This window comes from Nanorana parkeri, unplaced genomic scaffold, assembly GCF_000935625.1.
Source record: "Nanorana parkeri isolate BGI_ZX_2015 unplaced genomic scaffold, ASM93562v1 scaffold13, whole genome shotgun sequence".
NCBI lineage: Eukaryota > Metazoa > Chordata > Amphibia > Anura > Dicroglossidae > Nanorana > Nanorana parkeri.
In genome coordinates, this window is record NW_017306281.1 from 2,768,350 (window position 1) to 2,787,263 (window position 18,914).

Consider the following 18,914-nt stretch of genomic DNA (forward strand, 5'->3'; position numbering starts at 1 on the left):
AATATGTAGCTATGAGTCTTGAAGTGCAGCATGGGATTTGTAGTTCCTCAACAGCTGGATCACACAGGTTGCCTACTCCTGCCTTAACACAGCCTGCAAAAAGCACACCTAGGTGTGAATGTAGCCTTATTTATAAGGTATAATAGATGGGCCCCTGTAGTGTACATTTACCCCTATTATTACTTTTGCTCCTCCATACAGACCTGCGTAACACAGGTGTAAGGATATGAAGAAAAGACAATGACGGCGGATGTGCCCGCTCTGCTGTGGCAGAATGTAGAGCCGGCAGCGTGGCGTTGCCATAACGACCACAAACGAAGCCGCCGCATAGCAGGTGGACAATGTCGCTGGACGATCCGCGCTTGGAATGGATTCGGGACCGAGTGTACTGCGGCTTCGGCCTGACAGACCCGGCATGCTTCGAGGCACTCCTCAACCGGAGCAATGGAGAACAAGAGGAAAAGCTGCTGCGCTTTCTCAATGAGAGTACAGAGGAGGAAGGGACCTCGGCACTTTTCTTCTTCAAAAGAATCCGGGAAGAAGAAGTGGAGGTGGAAATAGCTGTCGGTAAGAAACGTGGGGTGCTACAGATGTGTGTGCTGGGGGATTACTAATGAGACCGATCTACACAGCATTAGGAAAGATAGCCTGGCAGTGTAGGGGAGGGGAGGGGTAGAAATGAAACAATGTCTAAGAATGTTGCCACAAGTTATTGTTTTGCATAATGTCCTGGATTAAGGATTCTGGAGCAAGGTTTGAAAAGGTTTAACACAAGTTAAGACAGCTTCATTCACCCCATTTCCTGTGATACCAGGGCGTCAAGGACACGCCCCCTGGAGGTCATATCTTTAAACTGCCCTGGACTGTGTGCAGGGGTGTGCTTAAGCTGGGGCGAGGGATTTCTGTTCTGACAGTGCACATTCCTGGGGGGGGGCTCCAGCTCTCTCTGGTGTCCCGCCCAGCTCACTGACGTCACTGGTTGCCAGGAGCTGTGCGGGACTCCGGCCACAGCGTCTCAGGTTGCTAAGAGCTAGCAGCCTGGGATGCACTGAAGGGAAAGGTGTGCCCCCACGTGACCCAAAATGATGCTGCCTGAGGTAACCGCCTTAGGCTGCCTCATTTTAAGGACAGCCCTGTGTGTGGGCTTGGTGTGAACCGAGTTTGCTCCTGAGCACATGTAAAACTGTTAGTGACACCCCCCCCTCCCATACCCAATCAGTGGTGTCCAAAGCATTCCCTTCCTGTCGTTATGTGTAATAAAGGGGCTGGGAATGCCTCAAATGCAGCTGATTGGGGGGTTTGTCACTGAGAGTTTTAAGCAGGCTTGGGTGAACAAAGTTCCTTATTAGAGGAGCACAGCGGGCTGCTAGTTGGGCAAGATGAACTCCGGGATAAACAAACATTATCTAAACAGAAGAGCCATGTGTATTCTCATTTGTATCTTAGAGTACTTTTTGTGTGTTTCTTCCAGATTTGTGCCATAATCCAGTGAGAAACATTTTTGTGTGCAGGAGCTTCCTGTAATAAAGACCAGTCACTACTGCTCTCTCACCTTGTGCAAACGAGCCCCCCAGGTTGCCCAGGCCCCTTACATGAGTATCGGCCGTACCCCCCTGATGGCTGCCCTGGCAGGGTGACTGGTCTTGTCTCTGCCTCTCTCCTGTAGTTTTCTCCTGGCAGCCTGTAGTAGGAAGACCTGCCGGGCCTCTTCCGCAGCTCTTCACAGACCATGTGCAGCACAGTGATGATGTCAATGCTACTTAATAACTGGTATTGCAAAAGTATTTGGTGCACACAAAGTGGATTTATATCCTTTGTGTCTATTGAGGAATATATTTTTTAATATAGGTTTTTGAGCCCGGGGGTTCAGCTTTAAAATAATTGCAGGTAAAGGCACAAACAACGAGTATTTTTAATGCTTACTTGTAGGATTTTTCCTTTTATATAAACAATATTTTTTAACGTTCAGCATGTCTCTGAACTTGCTATCAAATTTGACTACATCATAAAAGTCAATTCCCCAGCACAGATCCCTCTCTCCTTGCATGTCCTAACCCTGTCCTGGGAGTGTCTGATTACACTCTATGCTGGCTTAGCAAATCCACCCCTCCTTTCACCTCTGCTACTAACCTAAACTACTAACTCTCACTTGAGTGAGGGCTCTGAGTCTACTGGGGTTGCTGACATTGCAACAAAGATGGTGGCACCCAGCACCAGTCTCAGAGCTTTTGGATGTCTACACAAGCGAGGCTTTTACAGGTAACGAATATAGATAAATATGCTAAATGCACATATAATACTTTTGGAAAATTGTTGTTGAAATAAATGGCCTGGCTACAAGATCTCATTAAAAGAGAACTACGGGGTAAGTGTTTTTCCCCATAGTTCTCTTTAGGGTCACAGGAGGACATATACTAACCTCCTCTGACCCGAAGCTCAGTATATAGCGAGCTATTGCCCACGATATATACTGAGAGCGATGCAGCCAGGACGGATCCTGACAATACTGTCGAGATTCACCCAGCTGCGTGAGTGACAGCGGGCTCTGCCTATCTAGAGGTAGAGCCAGCTGTGCCAATATTTCTGCTCGCTTCCCGATCAATAGAGCCGACCTCTGGCAGCTTGTGTGAGTGGAAATCACTCGCCTCATAGATCTCCTTTAATGCTCACTTTTAACATGAAACATGTTTTGTTGCCTTTTTTAGAACCTGAAGAACTCCTAAAAGTAAATGGCGTGCCACACGAGGAAGAACCTAACCATGATACAGAAGAGCACAATGACCACTCTGAGGAGACAAACTCTTTAAAACAACCTGATAATAGTAAGTTTTCCTGCAGTTTTGTTCTTCACCCTCTCATGTGCTCCACTGTGTTCAAAAACTTAAACAAAGTTGTGAAGTTACATAATATTTATCCACTCTGAGTTATTGTGTTTACTGTATAGAAAATGATGTCATGCCTATCGGAGATCCTGTCACTCCACATGCAGAGGCGGATGGAAAAACAGACATGGAAACGGTTTCATTGTTGAATTACGAAGATCATGAAGAGGAACTTGCCCCTATTCCACTTACTGTAAGTTTTTACTGCGTGTGAGTAATCTGGAAGTCAGGAATTTTAAACACAGGTACTATGTTGCATATGGAAAATTGAATTAAAAGGGCAGAGTTTGCATGCTAAGTGCAATGTGCCATAGCAACCAATTAAAAAATGATCTTTCATGTTTCCTATTTGCACACCTATGTGAACATTTTTGATAGGCCTGCCATATGTACAAACAATTTGACTCATTCCTGCTGAACAGATCTACATCCAGAATACAATCAACCCTTAGTCAATCTCTCTTTTAGGGCACAATGTGTGTGTTTTTTATTTGTTATAGGTATTTATATAGTGTCGACAATTTACGCAGCACTTTACATACTATCCATTAATATCTGTCCCTGCTTTCAAGGAACTTACAATCGAAACTCCCTACCTCATGTGCATACATACACATACTAGGTCGAATATAGACAAGAGCGCATCAACCAACCAGCATGTCTTTGCAGTGTGGGAGGACACCTGAGCACCTGGAAGAAACCCACGCAAGCACAAGGAGAACATAAAAACTCCAAACTCTAGCCAAAACTGTTTTTGGCCAGTTTTGAATAAAATGGAGTTAGAAAGTCTGCCAGGTTTTTATGCTATCTTTAGTCCCACTGGAGAGATTTCTCTTGCCCTTTATTTCATTGACTCCAGTTCAAGGCAAGTGGTCTCATGGACAGAAAAGCACAGGAAGAAATTAAAAAGTCATTGAGATTTAATATGTTCCCTTCTCTACGTAACAAAAGTCTTTTTGATGCTATCTCTTTCCCCATTGGAGAGATGTTCATTAAAGGTTTTAAACCATATAGAATAAAATAATGTCTATTAGAAAAGCAGAAAAATGGTGTTAAAAGAGAACTATGAGGTGAGTGATTTTCACTCAGCCTCATAATCTGAGCCGACCTGTGACAATGAAACTGTCACAGGTCGGCTCAGTAGATCGGGAAGTGAGCGAACACATACCGATGCTTGCTCACTTCTCGATCTATCCGTGCAGAGAGCCGTGACTGTCACTCACGGCTCCCTGCAGGGATTCCCCACCCTCCCCTGTCCGATCCTCCAGCGCTGACTGGCGGAACGGACGGGAGCGGGTACAGCTGGCTCTGCCTCTAGATAGGCAGAGACAGCTGTCACTCACGCAGCTGGGTGGATCCAGACAGAATTGTCGGGATCCGTTCCGGCTGCGGCGTCTCAGTATACTGCGAGCTGTAGCTCGCGGTATACTGAGCTTTGGGTGACGGGAGGACGCTAGTTTGTGTCCTCCCGTTACCCTAAGGAGAACTATGGGGAAAAGCCCTAACCCCATAGTTCTCCTTTTAAGTTTTAGCATATTCCGTTTACAATAACAATACGTATAAGCCATATATTTAATTGGTACATATAGGTCTTGGTTATTATAACATTAATGGGGCTTTTATGATCAGGTTTGTTCTAATGCTGCCCAATTTGTCAGTCATTTCAGCTTTAAGGTTAAAGAAGCAATCAGTTTAGACTCTGACATGTTAGGTGGAGAGCTTCATTTGTGTGCAATAATGAGAGCCTCCATCATTGGAAGTGCTCATTCGCACCCTTTAACATATTTCTAAATATTGCAATCTCTGAAGGATTGCGATGGGCAGGATCTTCTCATTTTTGGCAATTGTTACTGTGTGTTAAATTAACATTATTTTTTTTTTTATAAGTGCAAACATTTATATTGAATGGAAAAGATATTGGCTGTTGCGTATAAAATCACCTAAAAGGAAAGTGCTTTTTGCTTGGACAAAACTGTCACAGGTTGGCTCAGTAGATCGGGAAGTGAGCGAACACATACCGGCGCTCGCTCACTTCTCGATCCTGTGCCGGCAGAGAGCCGTGACAGGGGAGGGACTGGATTCCCCCCTGTCCGATCCTCCAGCGCTGACTGGCGGAACGGACGGGGAGGGGGCGTGTACAGCTGGCTGTGCCTCTAGATAGGCAGAGCCACCTGTCACTCACACAGCTGGGCGGATCCAGACATAATTGTCGGGATCTGTTCCGGCTGCGGCGTCTCAGTATAGTTTAGAGGAATCTTGCTATACAGTCTCTGATAGACTGACAGTTTTAGAGCACAAAGTTGCTGCAATGGAGGCCAGAGTTTAGGACAAGAAAGGTTCCAGGGTTCCAAACTGGCCCAAGTTTGGAACCCTGTTTTTTGAAAATGGTGATAATAACTGGTAGCTTAAGTAAAAGAAAAATAAATCTAATTTTGGCAGTTTGGAATGCTAACCATATGCTGATTGAATTAAAAAAATATATTTTTGTTTAATAGAATAACCCATGGGGATCGGTAGATGCCGGATAACTGTAGTTTCTGGTTGCTTGAGAGTTAATTGTAACTCTCAAGCAACCCCCTGTGGCCCCATTTATCTGCCGGCTCGATTCTGCAGCTGGCAGGTGAATGTAAACGGCAGGCAGTGGGCGGGAGCAATAGCCAGGATGCTATTGGCTATTTCAAATTGCAATAAAGAAAGAGAGAAAGTTTTTTTTTTCTCAGGTCTGCTCCTCTCCTCAGTGGGCAGGTGCAATAGTCAGTCTGCTATTGCCTACTGCAATTTGAAATAGCCAATAGCAGGCTGGTTATTGCTCCCCATTGTTTACATTCTGCTACCTACCGCGGAATCTAGCTGCCGGCCGGCAGAAACAAAGAATTTCTTTAGCAACTAAATACATTTAGTTGCTAATAAAAAATGTTTAGTGTTCCATGTCTATCAAGCAACCGCAAAAAAACTCAAGGACATATTATGTTTTTTTGCCGGTTGCTTGAATGCTGGATAATTGGGAGTTTACTGTAATAAGTCATGATGGCATTTTAACATGAAGTACAGGTTCACTTAGAATCATATTTTAATAAAACAGTAGAAATGACTTCAGAAATACAAGCAGAATCAACACTACTGTAAGGTAATAAAATAGTGTCTTTATGAGAGAATGCTTATTAAAAGGAATCACCTAAATTGGTTGCCAAATCATACACCTGCGCTGCTTCATGTCTCCATTGATTGAGATGAATCCGCCCTATAATGTTTCTTGACAACGTACTCTGCTGCATTGTGTTCTCATGTTAACAACTCAGAATCCTTTTTATGATTTCAGAAAACAATTCTGCAGAAAGTTTATCGCACAGTTCTGTATGTTTCATTTAACTGCATTTCTGAGGAGTTTGTAGATTCTAGTGCACTGTTTTTTCTTCGAGATACCCAAGGTAAGACACTTTGTAAATATATACAACTAATCATAAACTAAAATGCTGAAGGTAAAAAACACTAAAGATGACCATATGGGCACAATAAGACCTTTAAAATAATTGTTAATAAAATATGTCTAAATAAACATTTCATTTGACAAGTTGTGCAAACAAAGGGGGGACTTTAGATATAATATTAAAAATGTAAATTTTAAATGTACTATTAAAATCAAATAGAAACATATATATACTGTACACAATAGGATACATTTTATCCCATTCAAAGGTTAAAGCGTTTCATCTATTTTATCCTCTTCTTTAGGACCGATATGGAAGATGAGCGCTGATAAATATTACTTGTGTAATTGCTATATTTGTGTATAATATGTATTAGAAATCCCTCATGACTATCAAAACAGATGCCACCAAGATTATGTGTATTGTGTGTAATAATGTTTATAAGCGCTTATCTTCCATATTGGTTGTGAAGAAGAGGATAAAACCCGTGAAACTTGTCAACCTTTTGAATTGGATAAACTGTAAAACACTCAAATTAACAATGTTCTCACCTATACTGTGTATATTTGAAAAAATTAGAACAGATTTTTTTTTTTTAATTATATTTAGATTTTTAATATTTTGCAGTAATAACATATATATTTTTATTTGTTTGTATATACTTGCTTTTTTGGGCTCTATAGCCAAAGTTTTTTAACTTTTGCACAATTGAACTAGTCATATTGGGATGATAGCACCCTTAAAATTAGGGATGCACCGATAAAGTTTTTTCGGTATCAAGTAAGAGTACTGGTGTTTATCTTTTGGTACTCGCCGATACCCAGTACTTCCGCTAGCATGGAGCCGGCTTCCTGGCCAATCAGGAAGCTGGGCAGCGTGTCATTACCGGTTGCCCGGAAAGCTGGCTGCATGCTATTTGGCTGGCTCGATGCTTATTGGCTGGAAAGCCGGCTTCCCAGCCACTCAGCATGGAGCCGGCTTCCTGTCCAATCAGGAAGCCGGGCGGCGGGTAATGACAAGTCGCCCGGCTTCCTGATTGGCGGGGAAGCTGGCTCCATGTTCCTTTGCGGCACTGCCGGTCAAAGGAAATCTCCCTCTGACCGGAAGTTCCGGTATCGGGGGTATTGGAGCATTTGGGTGAGTACGAGTACTCGCCCAAATACTTGGTACCGGCAACGATACAGATTCTAGTATCGGTGTCGGTGCATCCCTACGTAAAATGGAAAAGGAGCTTGCCTATGCTCACTCCCCCCTTGTTTCTAAGTATATGCACATTTCCTAGGTTCATCTGAGGATGTTTATGTCAGTAGGGGTGGAGGTGAAAGGTACACAGTCAGACCCCTCCAGTGCCAGTTTAGTTTCGAAAACCAAACTTTATAGCCCTTAGCCAAAATCAGCCAGAGATTTTTTCCTGGGCTGTAACTGACCAGATCATAAAACATTTATTTCATCTCTATCCTAACACCATATTTCCTCAATTCTTCATTTGGGGCTGCTACATATTTATAGCTGTGTCTCTTAGAATTTGTAACAGATGACTATCTTGTTAAATTATATGAACAGGGGCAAAATGCACACAAGCATTTGCAAAAAAAAAATGAAATGGTTTTCTGTGCACACAGAATATTAATGTATATTCTGCTTCTCTGCGTTCTTCGTAATACACAGTTTTCCCATCTGTGTTGACTGTGCGCTAAACTTTTCTTGAGAATTTATATGCTGGCCACATTTTTCCACATGTCTTGGGAGAAACACAAAGACACTGACTGGCACCAGAAATGATGTTGGAGTGATGTAAGGATATAGTATTATTTGTGTTGACAATAAAGGAGCATATTATAATTAAGGAATTTTTTTAATGTTTTGAATAGAGAGCTGAGGGGTCAGAGTCCCTTTTAGGCTTTCTTTGCTGTTGTGTCACCATTAGGAAGGTTTACTCTATTTATTTTTCCTGGAGGCGACTGCCAGCAGAACAGGAATAGAAGTGAAATCTTCCAATGGAAGTGAAAATCTCTCCAATAGGACATGGCAAAGGTTTTAACCATCCCTTAACGCTCTTCAACATGAAAAAATAAAATGGCTTTAGATATACAGTACATTAAATGTGTATCAGTTATATGAATGATGTGTTGCTATATTTTGTATAATGTTCTTTCATATACAGAAACTATCCCAGAGCCCAATGATATGCAGGAGGCCAATGACGTCATGCCAAGGTTCCTGGAGTATGGAATGTTAAATGGACAACCCCTTCTGATGCTCAAACAAGTCATTTCACAGGTATTTTTTTTTTTTATGGAAAGGGAAATATACTGATTTAGAGAATGGCTAACATGCAATGAACACTTTGTTCCGTTACCCATAGTAAAGGGAACATTTGGTGTTTGGTTGCACACAGATTATGTTGTAAAATCTCTGTGTGCGATAACCAGTGCTGACACGAATCATAAACGCTGATTATTGTCCTATAGAGAATCCCTTCATGTCCCATTTGCCACTCGGTCAACATAAGCAGTGCTCATACTAGGTAATGTATTTGCAAATGTTGCACCACGTATGGGCACGCTAAACAGATAAATGTAGAAACTCTTTCAAATGGTCAATAACTGTTAAATGGGTTATAAAAACGTTATGAACCTTGCCTACAGTATTATTTGAAGTTTTAGGCATTATCACAACAACATTTATTTAACATAGAGTTCAATCTTCAGGGAGAATTTAGGGAGATGTTATTTTCATCACTGACTTAAAGCTGAACGTTAGGCAAACTATTATTATACAAGATTTATATAGCGCCAACAGTTTGCGCAGCGCTTTACAATATAAGGAAGACATTACAATCACAGTACAGTTCAAGACTAGATGGTAAGGAGGGCCCTGCCCCTGAGGGCAAACAGCTAAATACAGAGATGAACAACATGCATGACAGCTGTTTTACCTGCTAAAGGATTTGTATTTCTTTCTATCCAGTCCTGACATATATATACAGTTCTGTCACACAGAACAGTCCTGCTTGGCAACACACTAATTAGCTCATCCCTCTGTCACTCTACTCTCTCCTCCTATCAGCAGTCTCTCTTTGCACTGCAGCACACCCAATTAGATAATTTTGTTGCTTTTCTCGCCTCATTTCTGAGCTCTACTGTACAGTAGACTGAAAAAGGCTGATACCTAGTTAAATTCAGGTACACAATGTTTGCAGTAAAATTGTTTAGCTGTAACGTAAACCTTCCTATCCACAGAGCATTTTAACTAGGGATGCACCGATACCCAGTACCGTACTCGGTACAAGTACAAGTACAGATACTTTTCCAGCTCCAAGACTAGAGAAAAATTCAAACGTTAGGTGGTAGCTGTCATTTGTAAGGAGCACACGGAGCTCCTGGGATTTCTACATCTCTGTTTTAAGGTATAAATATATATAAGTGATGCACCGATACCATGTCCAAGTACTCACATATACAAGTACTAATACATTTTTGTTTATTGTCATGTGACAGTTTTTCTAAAACAATACAGACTAATGATTTCAGGACAGCGGTGGAGCACCAGAGCCAGGTCCCAGCTGCAACCGTTGCAACCCTGGTAGTTCTCATGAAAATGCCAAGTATCTGCACTGGTACTCGAAAAGTATTGGTGCATCCCTAATGTTAACATAGTACCTTTATAATCAGATGTTTCCCCCAAATGTGCTGTCTAAACAGACTAAAGCTGGCCATACACTGCTTAAATTTTGGCCATGTATGACTTCTTGCTGTGACTCTGGGGTAGGTGGTATTATTTATCTTTAAGTATTTTAATAAATCATAATAAAATGTATTGTTTAACCCTTTTACTGCCAGGCCCTTTTCGCCACATTTAACCTAAGTTGTCTAGACCATTTTTCACTTTTTTTTTTTAAATAATTTTTCACTTACAGCTTTCAGAGTTTGTAACAGACCACCCAAACCATATATGCTCCCGATGTCAGACAAGAAAAAAAAACAAAAAAACGATTGCAGGGAAAGGTTTAATCTGCTCGATTGAGCAGATTAAACCTTTCCGGTAAAAAGTGTTTCTCTCCCGGCCGGGATGTGTACTCACCGGCCCAAGCAGCTCAATCGGGTAACGAAGGGAAGGGGGAGGAGTCCAGTGACGTCACGGACATCGACGTCACCGGACTCCTTTATACCTTATCGAGGGATTAATCGTTAATTTCCGCAGCCCTAATAAAAACATAACTTATAAATTCCTACTGAATCTAGAAGATAAAACCATATTGACGTAATATTAAATAAATATGTGTACATTTTACATGGAAAATAGAAGCTACGCAAAACTGTTAATGAATAATGTAAAAACCTGAAGGTTGGCCTCACAGCTACGCGTTGTGGTAATGGCCGATCTGCAGTGCCATGTAAGTGTGCATCGCGAGAAAATGGTACATTATATCGTAATGCAGCATATTACAACGTGCAATATATCGCAAGGTGCTGCTGCACATACAGTTGTATTGACATTTCTTTTCAAAAAGTATCCTCTGCTCACCGACCTGAATCCGCGCTGTCCTGTCTGTCACAATCCTCCCCACCTGCCACTCATCCTCCCCACTGTGTGGCTGCAATCTGCTATGCTCCGTGTCCCCTCTGATCCCCACTGTCTTTGCTGGTACAGGCAGAGGGACAGCAGCAGAGATCAGAGGGGAGAAGATTGCTGGTGCCCACCAGGGACAGGCAGTCTGCGAAGGTTCTCATTCATCCAGGTCATAGTATATATGTAAAAAATGAATCAAGGCAACTGGACTTCCTGTATTTTTCTTGAAGACGTTTCGCTGGTCATCCAACTAGTTTTCTTAAGTCACAGCAGTGGCGTAACAACCGGGGGTGCGGGGGGGTCACTTGCCCCGGGCGCAGGACACTATATAATATGGGGGGGGGCTCGAAAAAAATGTTCTGCCCCGGGCGCCCATAACTCTGGTTACGCCACTGAGTCACAGTTCTATTATTTTTTTATGTAATAGCCAATGGTACATTATTTATTACAGGTATTTATATAGCGCTGAGAATTTACGCAGCACTTAACTTAGAGCACATTCACATCAGTCTCAGCCCTCAAGGAGCTTACAATCTAAGATCCCCATCTCACATGCATACATACAGGGACAATTTAGAGAAGATCCAATTAACCTTCCAGCATGTCTTTGGAATGTGAGAGGAATCCCACGAAAGCACAGCGAGAACATGCAAACTCCTTGCAGATAGTGTCCTGACCGGGATTTAAAGAGGGGACCCTGAGTGCTGCAAGGCAGACATGCTAACCACAATGCCACTGTTTACAATATTTCTACTATCTGTATTACTAGGTAACAATATTTTATTGTTTTTAGGTCTATATGCCTCTGTTGGCTTATAATCAGCATAAAAACAAAGACATCACCCTTCAAGGTGATCAAGCACAATCAGGGCCTTCTCAAGACTCAGATTCCACACAGCCTGGGGAATCCAATGGAGAGTTCATAAGTGTTCAGCTAGTTCGAGATGAATTTTTAATGAATATACAAAAATTCCTTAATCATATTCAGCAAACAATACAGCAGTTGGAGGGTAAGTGTTTCATCATGTTTTCAATACATTTGTGTACCAAGCTATTCTGGATGTTCATAGTAGATTAGTTATTTAAAATAAACATTGTTAAGATAATGTACAATAGTCATTCATTTTTATGTAAAGAAAATGCTGTGCTTGGATGCAGAAAGCACAGAAACTAGTTTTTAATGTAGTATCAGTCTTAATTTCTCAGTGATTTATTTTGAATATTTGCACTTTGTAATTCCATGTTTACCTTATAAAATAAGTACTGATTTGCCCATTTATATCACTGAACTTTATCGCATGTTTAAGAAGGAAAAATTAAAAGATACGGTTCAATTTTTTGGATGAGTTTTTGAAGGCGTTGGTATCTGCCGCCATAAGTCCTAGACTAAAAAAATAGCATTTCAGTTCTTATTGCCGTGGTTTGTACATGTCTAAGACTGGAGCAATCTGTGTCTGTACCCACTCCTGTTACCAGTCTGGGCTCCCTTAAAGGTTCAAAGACAAAACTTTCCCAAGGCATTCTTTAATAAATTGTACAACTTGTTTTCTGCTCCCAAAAGTTTTGTTGAGCAATAGCCCATGGAAGAGGCATTTACTAAGAAATGGTCCCAGACATTTCTTGCCTAAACAAAATACTGACTGTTCTTGTTGAGGATATTTCCATGTTTAAAGATCAAGTTGACAGCCTGCTGTCATGGCAATTTGCCAGAATTTGGGGGTATGGACTAAGGATATGTCCAGGATCATTCAGTTTTGGAATGTTTAACGCTCATGCCTGCTGTATTACACTATTGTGTTGACAGTTTAGTAGATATAGTCTGTCTCATATCCAGAATCAGTCTCCTGTTTATTAATATGTTGTGAACTCTGTGGCTGAAATGTTGGACTGTGAAGCAGCAATGTAGGAAACACTTGCTCCGTGTGCCTTTCAGTAGAAAACCTCTTTTTGATGCTTCCCTGGACACCTTTATTAAAGATGCCATGGCGGAAAAAGTACTATTTTACCACAACAAAAGCTTTACACTGGCAAGACTCCTGCCACGACAAGCAAAATTATTTCTTTTTGTCTCCGAGTCCAGGCTCAAATCTGGAACCCAGTTCAGTCCGGGACTCCCAAAACCTCCAAGCCTGCTGACAATCCTCTTCACAATGAGGGGATGTCCCGACTTTAGCAAGCTCTATTTTTTTGCGTTTGCAGTTGAACGGAATGCAGGCAAAGTTTTGCCACACGTCCAATCGCAATGCTGGGGGCGGGAGAGTTAGCAGCTACCACTCTGGAACGCACCACATTCGGTGTGAACAAGCCCTAAAAAATATACCTTTTGTCTGTAATTGTTCATAAAGAATAGCAATGTGCTTCCTGGTCCTTGTGTGTGCCTAGGCACTCCTGTACCTACAGACTCATAACCGTATATGTATAGTGGGAGATCAAAGGCACTATGTCTATGGCTGCTATGTCTCAGGAGGTTTGGAGTAAGAGTTAGTGATGTCACTATTGTGATGGCCACTTTTCTGCTTGCTGGAGGCTCTGACATGAGGAAGCAAAGCCATGTCTCTACCAAGATGGCTGCCTCCACACAGAGACACAGTGCACAATGAGGCATGATAAGACAGCCAATAAAAAGATCAGCTGCAGGTAGACCACAACCAATATTGGTGACTAGCTCTTTGCCTTTTAGGGACAAATTCCAGAGTTAAGTTAATCTTTAAGGCGGACTCGGCCGATATATGACCAGCCTTCATCAGGTTTCCATATTTCTTTACTGCTCTCTGATCACTTGATTAGAAAATATTTGTTTTCCTAGCAGCGTGACTTTAGTGCAATTCCCAGTACAGCAGAACCTTATTAAAGGGGAACTTTGTGCAAAAGATCAGTTTTGGTCATAATTATACAATATAAATGGTGTTTCACCTGCTTTTTGTTTTTCTGTGCTGTGTTATGTACCATAATATCCTCTTTCTTTGGGTTCTGGACAACAAACCATTTATTTCAACCACAATACAGTTCTTCCATTTACTATTTGAATCTTATCACCACCTGCAGGGAGCTATTTTTTGAGCTGTAACCTTTAATGCGCAATCAATGCTGTAGCTCACACTAAAATGAAAAGCATCTGCAATTGTGCCTAACCTGAGCTTATAAAAATGTTACTGAATCTTTCGTTATCCTAACTGGAGTTGTATTTAACTACTGCAAGTCTGCGTATAACACTGTTCACACCACATCTTTATGTAGTGCAGCAGATGTTGACAGTCATTCTAGGTAGGATGTGTTTTACTGCTCTACAAAAATCCACTGAAAAATATACTGTAGGTAAAACTAGAGCATCAGTTTACTGTTTGCTAAAGTTAAAGTGCACCTGTGCCTAGACTATGGGCACTAAATTATTTTTATACTTCCTTAACAAGCAATAAAACAACTTAAGAAATCCATCCCTGACCTCTCTGGCTGCTTGTAATGTCATAGTAATTCATCTTTCTAAGATCACAATAAAAGGTTGGTTTCAGTTGATATCTGACAGCATAGACATATCTGCTGGTTTTTTTTAATTATAGGGCTGGCATGCTGCCAAGATTCTAGTTCAATAGAGAGTAATAGGTAAACAAGAAACTAATAGATAAATGGGGAGAAGGTGCACTAGAGTATCATATAATGTAATTAGTATTGAAAAATGGTGAGTCTCCTATATAACTTATTAAATCATAGACAAACCCCCAATTAAGGAGATCCCACCAATATTTCAAGTATGCAACAATATAATTAAAAATTAATTTGTTTATTATCTCTTTTGGGTCTTTAAAAAGTTTTACCGTAATCAATATAGAAAACACATACAATACATGAATACAAAATTACAAAAATACAAAACGAAATATATAGCTGGATGGCACTCAGTTAGCGTATATGTAATATAATTTATATTTAAATTTGAATCTAAACGTATTGATCAGTGTACCCCCTAAATGACTGTTGATTCATGAATAGAACAGAATAAATGAAGAGGTTTATCCCAAAGGTGATGCTGACTTCAAATGAATTTAGAAATACACTGTGTATGCGAGTGATTTCAAATATGTGGATCGACCTCTGTTAACGAAGAATATATGAAGCAACACTCATAATTCCCCTGTTTGAAGCATCTGTCCAGGTTTAGCCAAAAAACCTTTGCAAGGCAGGTAAGTAAAATGGTTTGAAAACATCTTTATCTGAAGACAAACAGAGGTAATTGTAGTCCTGGAGTGATCTTTGATGTCGGAGTATGGAGCGCTAATTCCGCTCTGAATTGTAAGTGCCGTTGCAGGTTGGAGATTTCTCCTTTTCTTTTTGCAAGTGGTGCAAACAGCAGGGATCCACTTTGTAAGCCGGGGAGATATCCTCAGATGTCCTCAAACTTGAGTTGTAAGCAAACAGTAACCGATGTGCAGCAGACAAATCATCGGTGGGGATATTCCCAGACTTGAATTGAGGATGGAAACCAGCCGATGTATGGCAAAAACAGATGGCCAATAAAGGGTACAAACCAAATGTGTTTAAAGGTTTAAACATCCACGAGGGGTAACTGTTACCGAGGCCATAGCATGCAGACACGCCAGATTATTAACAAACACATTTGGGTTGTACCCTTTATTGGCCATCTGTTTTTGCCATACATCGGCTGGTTTCCATCCTCAATTCAAGTCTGGGAATATCCCCACCGATGATTTGTCTGCTGCACATCGGTTACTGTTTGCTTACAACTCAAGTTTGAGGACATCTGAGGATATCTCCCCCCGGCTTACAAAGTGGATCCCTACTGTTTGCACCACTTGCAAAAAGAAAAGGAGAAATCTCCAACCTGCAACGGCACTTACAATTCAGAGCGGAATTAGCGCTCCATACTCCGACATCAAAGATCACTCCAGGACTACAATTACCTCTGTTTGTCTTCAGATCAAAACGTTTTCAAACCTTTTTACTTACCTGCCTTGCAAAGGTTTTTTGGCTAAACCTGGAAAGATGCTTCAAACAGGGGAATTGTGAGTGTTGCTTCATATATTCTTCGTTAACAGAGGTCGATCCACATATTTGAAATCACTCGCATACACAGTGTATTTCTAAATTAATTTGAAGTCAGCATCACCTTTGGGATAAACCTTCATTCTGTTCTATTTATGAATCAACAGTCATTGAGGGGGTACACTGATCAATATGTTTAGATTCAAATTTAAATATAAATTATATTACATATACGCTAACCGAGTGCCATCCAGCTATATATTTCTTTTTGTATTTTTTTTAATTTTGTATTCATGTATTGTATGTGTTTTCTATATTGATTGGAACTTTTTAAAGACTCAAAAGAGATAATAAACAAATTAATTTTTAATTATATTGTTGCATACTTGAAATATTGGTGGGATCTCCTTAATTGGGGGTTTGTCTATGATTTAATAGGTAAACAACTGAGATTTCTATGCCTCTGTAGTAAACGTTGAAGATGAATTTATCCACATTGCCTATAGCTACGGAGTGAATGAAGGCTTGTTTTACAGTGCTTTTATTGCTTTCTCAGTGTATACTTTAATGTACATAGTCTGGGTTTCACTTTAACAGTACCTAACTTATAAAAGGCATTCTTGCATAGCTACTATTCAATACAACTGAACAATGTGGCTTACAATTTTATATTCACCCTTTTTGTCTCATATTTAGGAGAAATAAAACTACAAATGCCAGATGTCAATCTTGATGTTGAACCTAACACACTGGTAACTGATCAAGCTGCTGTAGAAAAACTTGAACTGTGTGTGATGAACTGGCAGACACAAATGTCTGCAGCCCTGGAAGAACTATTACAAAAGACGCCTCAGGTATCTTATTTATATGTTTTCATTCTATTGACTACTGGGTAGTAACATGATGAATCATTATGCAGCCACAGGGAGTCATATGTAGTATGGGGGGGAAGATGTGGAGACGCCATGTAAAAACTTTAGTAGTGGGTGATCACAGATGCCTCCAGCTCTGTAAGGACTTTTGCAGTAGAAGCCTCAGATACAAATAGAGTTTGTCTTCTCATTCTGTGGACTAGGGATGGGTTAACATGATGGAATACAATGTACTGTGCATAGTGTGTGCGTGTATGCAGTATGTGTGTACATATAAATATCGGTCAACATCCCCTACCCAAAAAAAAAAACTCCTACAAATTTAGACAGAATCCTTGCCTTGTTATGATAGACATACTCCCTTTTGCTTATCTGTAGAGGATCACTGTTTCCATTTTTTTCCACTTCACTGATTCCATTTTAACACTAATAAACGTAGCGACATTGTGCCAGTAGGAGTCAATCACATGGCAGTTCTATACCATATGCCAGAAATCAGCATGTGCTACAGAGCAGCGAGGGAAGGAAGACGAAGTACGTCTACCCATATGAAACAATCTAGATGGTGTGAAATATACTCTATGCAAACAACTCAATTGCACCAATTTATCTCTAGCGGCAATAACCAATGGAATCATATGTGAGAGTATTGATTCCCACACTTCGTCTGTCAGGGATGGGATATCAGTTAACCACTTCCCTTGTAGCCTGTGAAGTTTAGTGTTGTTCGCTAATATAAGGCTAAAATAGTAACGGGAGATCCATTTTGTGTGGTCTGGGGTAAGAAATAATTTTTCTATCACATGAGGCTGCAGACATACATCGGGACTCCATAAAATCTTTAAAAAAATTAGATTTTTTTTCAGTTTAACCACCTCCCGTCCGCCGAACGGGAATCTTCTGGATGCGGGTGGGCGCCTTTAGACGTCCTTCGTCCCTGGCGCGCATTAGCGGGAAACCGGCAGAATTTTAAGCAGCCAGCGATGGCCGTTTACATACGAGCAGTCCGGTGTCTGTAAAGACGCCCGATCGCTTGAATGCTGCATGTCAGGGTGCCCCCCCTCTCCTTACCTCTCCTCGCCATTCCCATGATCCCGGGCGTCCGATCCGGGACCGGCAGTGTGGCTCCGTGCACGGGGAACAGAGGGAGATCAGTACACGATCTCCCTCTGCTCTCCTTCCCGGTCTCTGAATGCAGGAAGTGATGTTTACTACATCACTTCCGCATTCCTCTGTCACTCTCCGGTACAGAAACCGGAGATAAGCTGATGTAGCAGATCTGTGCTTCATCAGCTTCTCTGGGGGTCCCTAGGTGACATTAGGGGTTTAGAGACCCCTGATGTCTCCATAAAGGGGACCTGTCACTGATGAATTTGATATCACATAGGGGGATTCCTATCCCCCTATGTGATAACAATAAAGTTAAGTATAAAAAAAAATTGCTCACAAAATAACTAAAATTTACACACACACACACAAAAAACCCCCCACAAAATGTTTTTAAAGTCCCCCACCCCCACATAGATGCGCAAAATTGCATTAGGTGCGCCTATATGCAAAAACGATGATTGCGCCAACATGTTACATATCGTTGCGAACGTCGCAGTGAGAGCAATAATTCTAGGGCCATAAATCACTGATAACACTAAACTGATGAGCAGTACAATCTTTTAAATCGCGCCCACGGCCAATTTTGGCTATGGTAGTTTTTTTTGCGATTTCGTGGGCGCGTGCAATTTTAAGGCTTCACATGTTTGGTGTCTATTTACCCGACGTGACCCCGTCTTTTATATTTTACCAAAAATGTTGGTAAACGTTTCCTAACATAATAATTTTTTTAACTATTCGATTTCCGTTATATAGTAAAAAATAAAAACCCCAGTGGTGATTAAATGCCACCAAGTGAAAGCTCTATCTGTCCCTAAAAATGGTATAAAATTAAATTCAGTACAGCGTTGCATGACGGAATAAACGTCAGTCAAAGTACCGCAGCGCTAATGACTGAAAATGGCTTGGACAGGAAGGGGGTTTAACACCCTAGTCAGCAAGTGGTTAAAGAAGCAATCAGTTTAGACTTGGAAGTGCTCATTCACACCCTTTAACATATCTCTAAATATTGCAATCTCTGAAGGATTGCGATCGGCAGGATCTTCTCATTTTTG

The 18,914-nt window shown here is 41.1% G+C and overlaps 1 protein-coding gene across 1 annotated transcript in view; it reads left to right on the top strand.

The window, feature by feature from the left end:
* The first annotated feature begins 341 nt into the window (after window positions 1-341).
* Window positions 342-18,914, top strand: part of DNAH10 (dynein axonemal heavy chain 10) — a 135,018-nt gene continuing 116,445 nt past the window's right edge. The window contains exons 1-7 of the mRNA XM_018556926.1: window positions 342-567; window positions 2,706-2,822; window positions 2,945-3,075; window positions 6,202-6,310; window positions 8,475-8,590; window positions 11,676-11,892; window positions 16,577-16,734. Coding sequence (XP_018412428.1) covers window positions 342-567; window positions 2,706-2,822; window positions 2,945-3,075; window positions 6,202-6,310; window positions 8,475-8,590; window positions 11,676-11,892; window positions 16,577-16,734 — 1,074 coding nt within the window. The remainder of the gene's footprint in view (window positions 568-2,705; window positions 2,823-2,944; window positions 3,076-6,201; window positions 6,311-8,474; window positions 8,591-11,675; window positions 11,893-16,576; window positions 16,735-18,914) is intronic.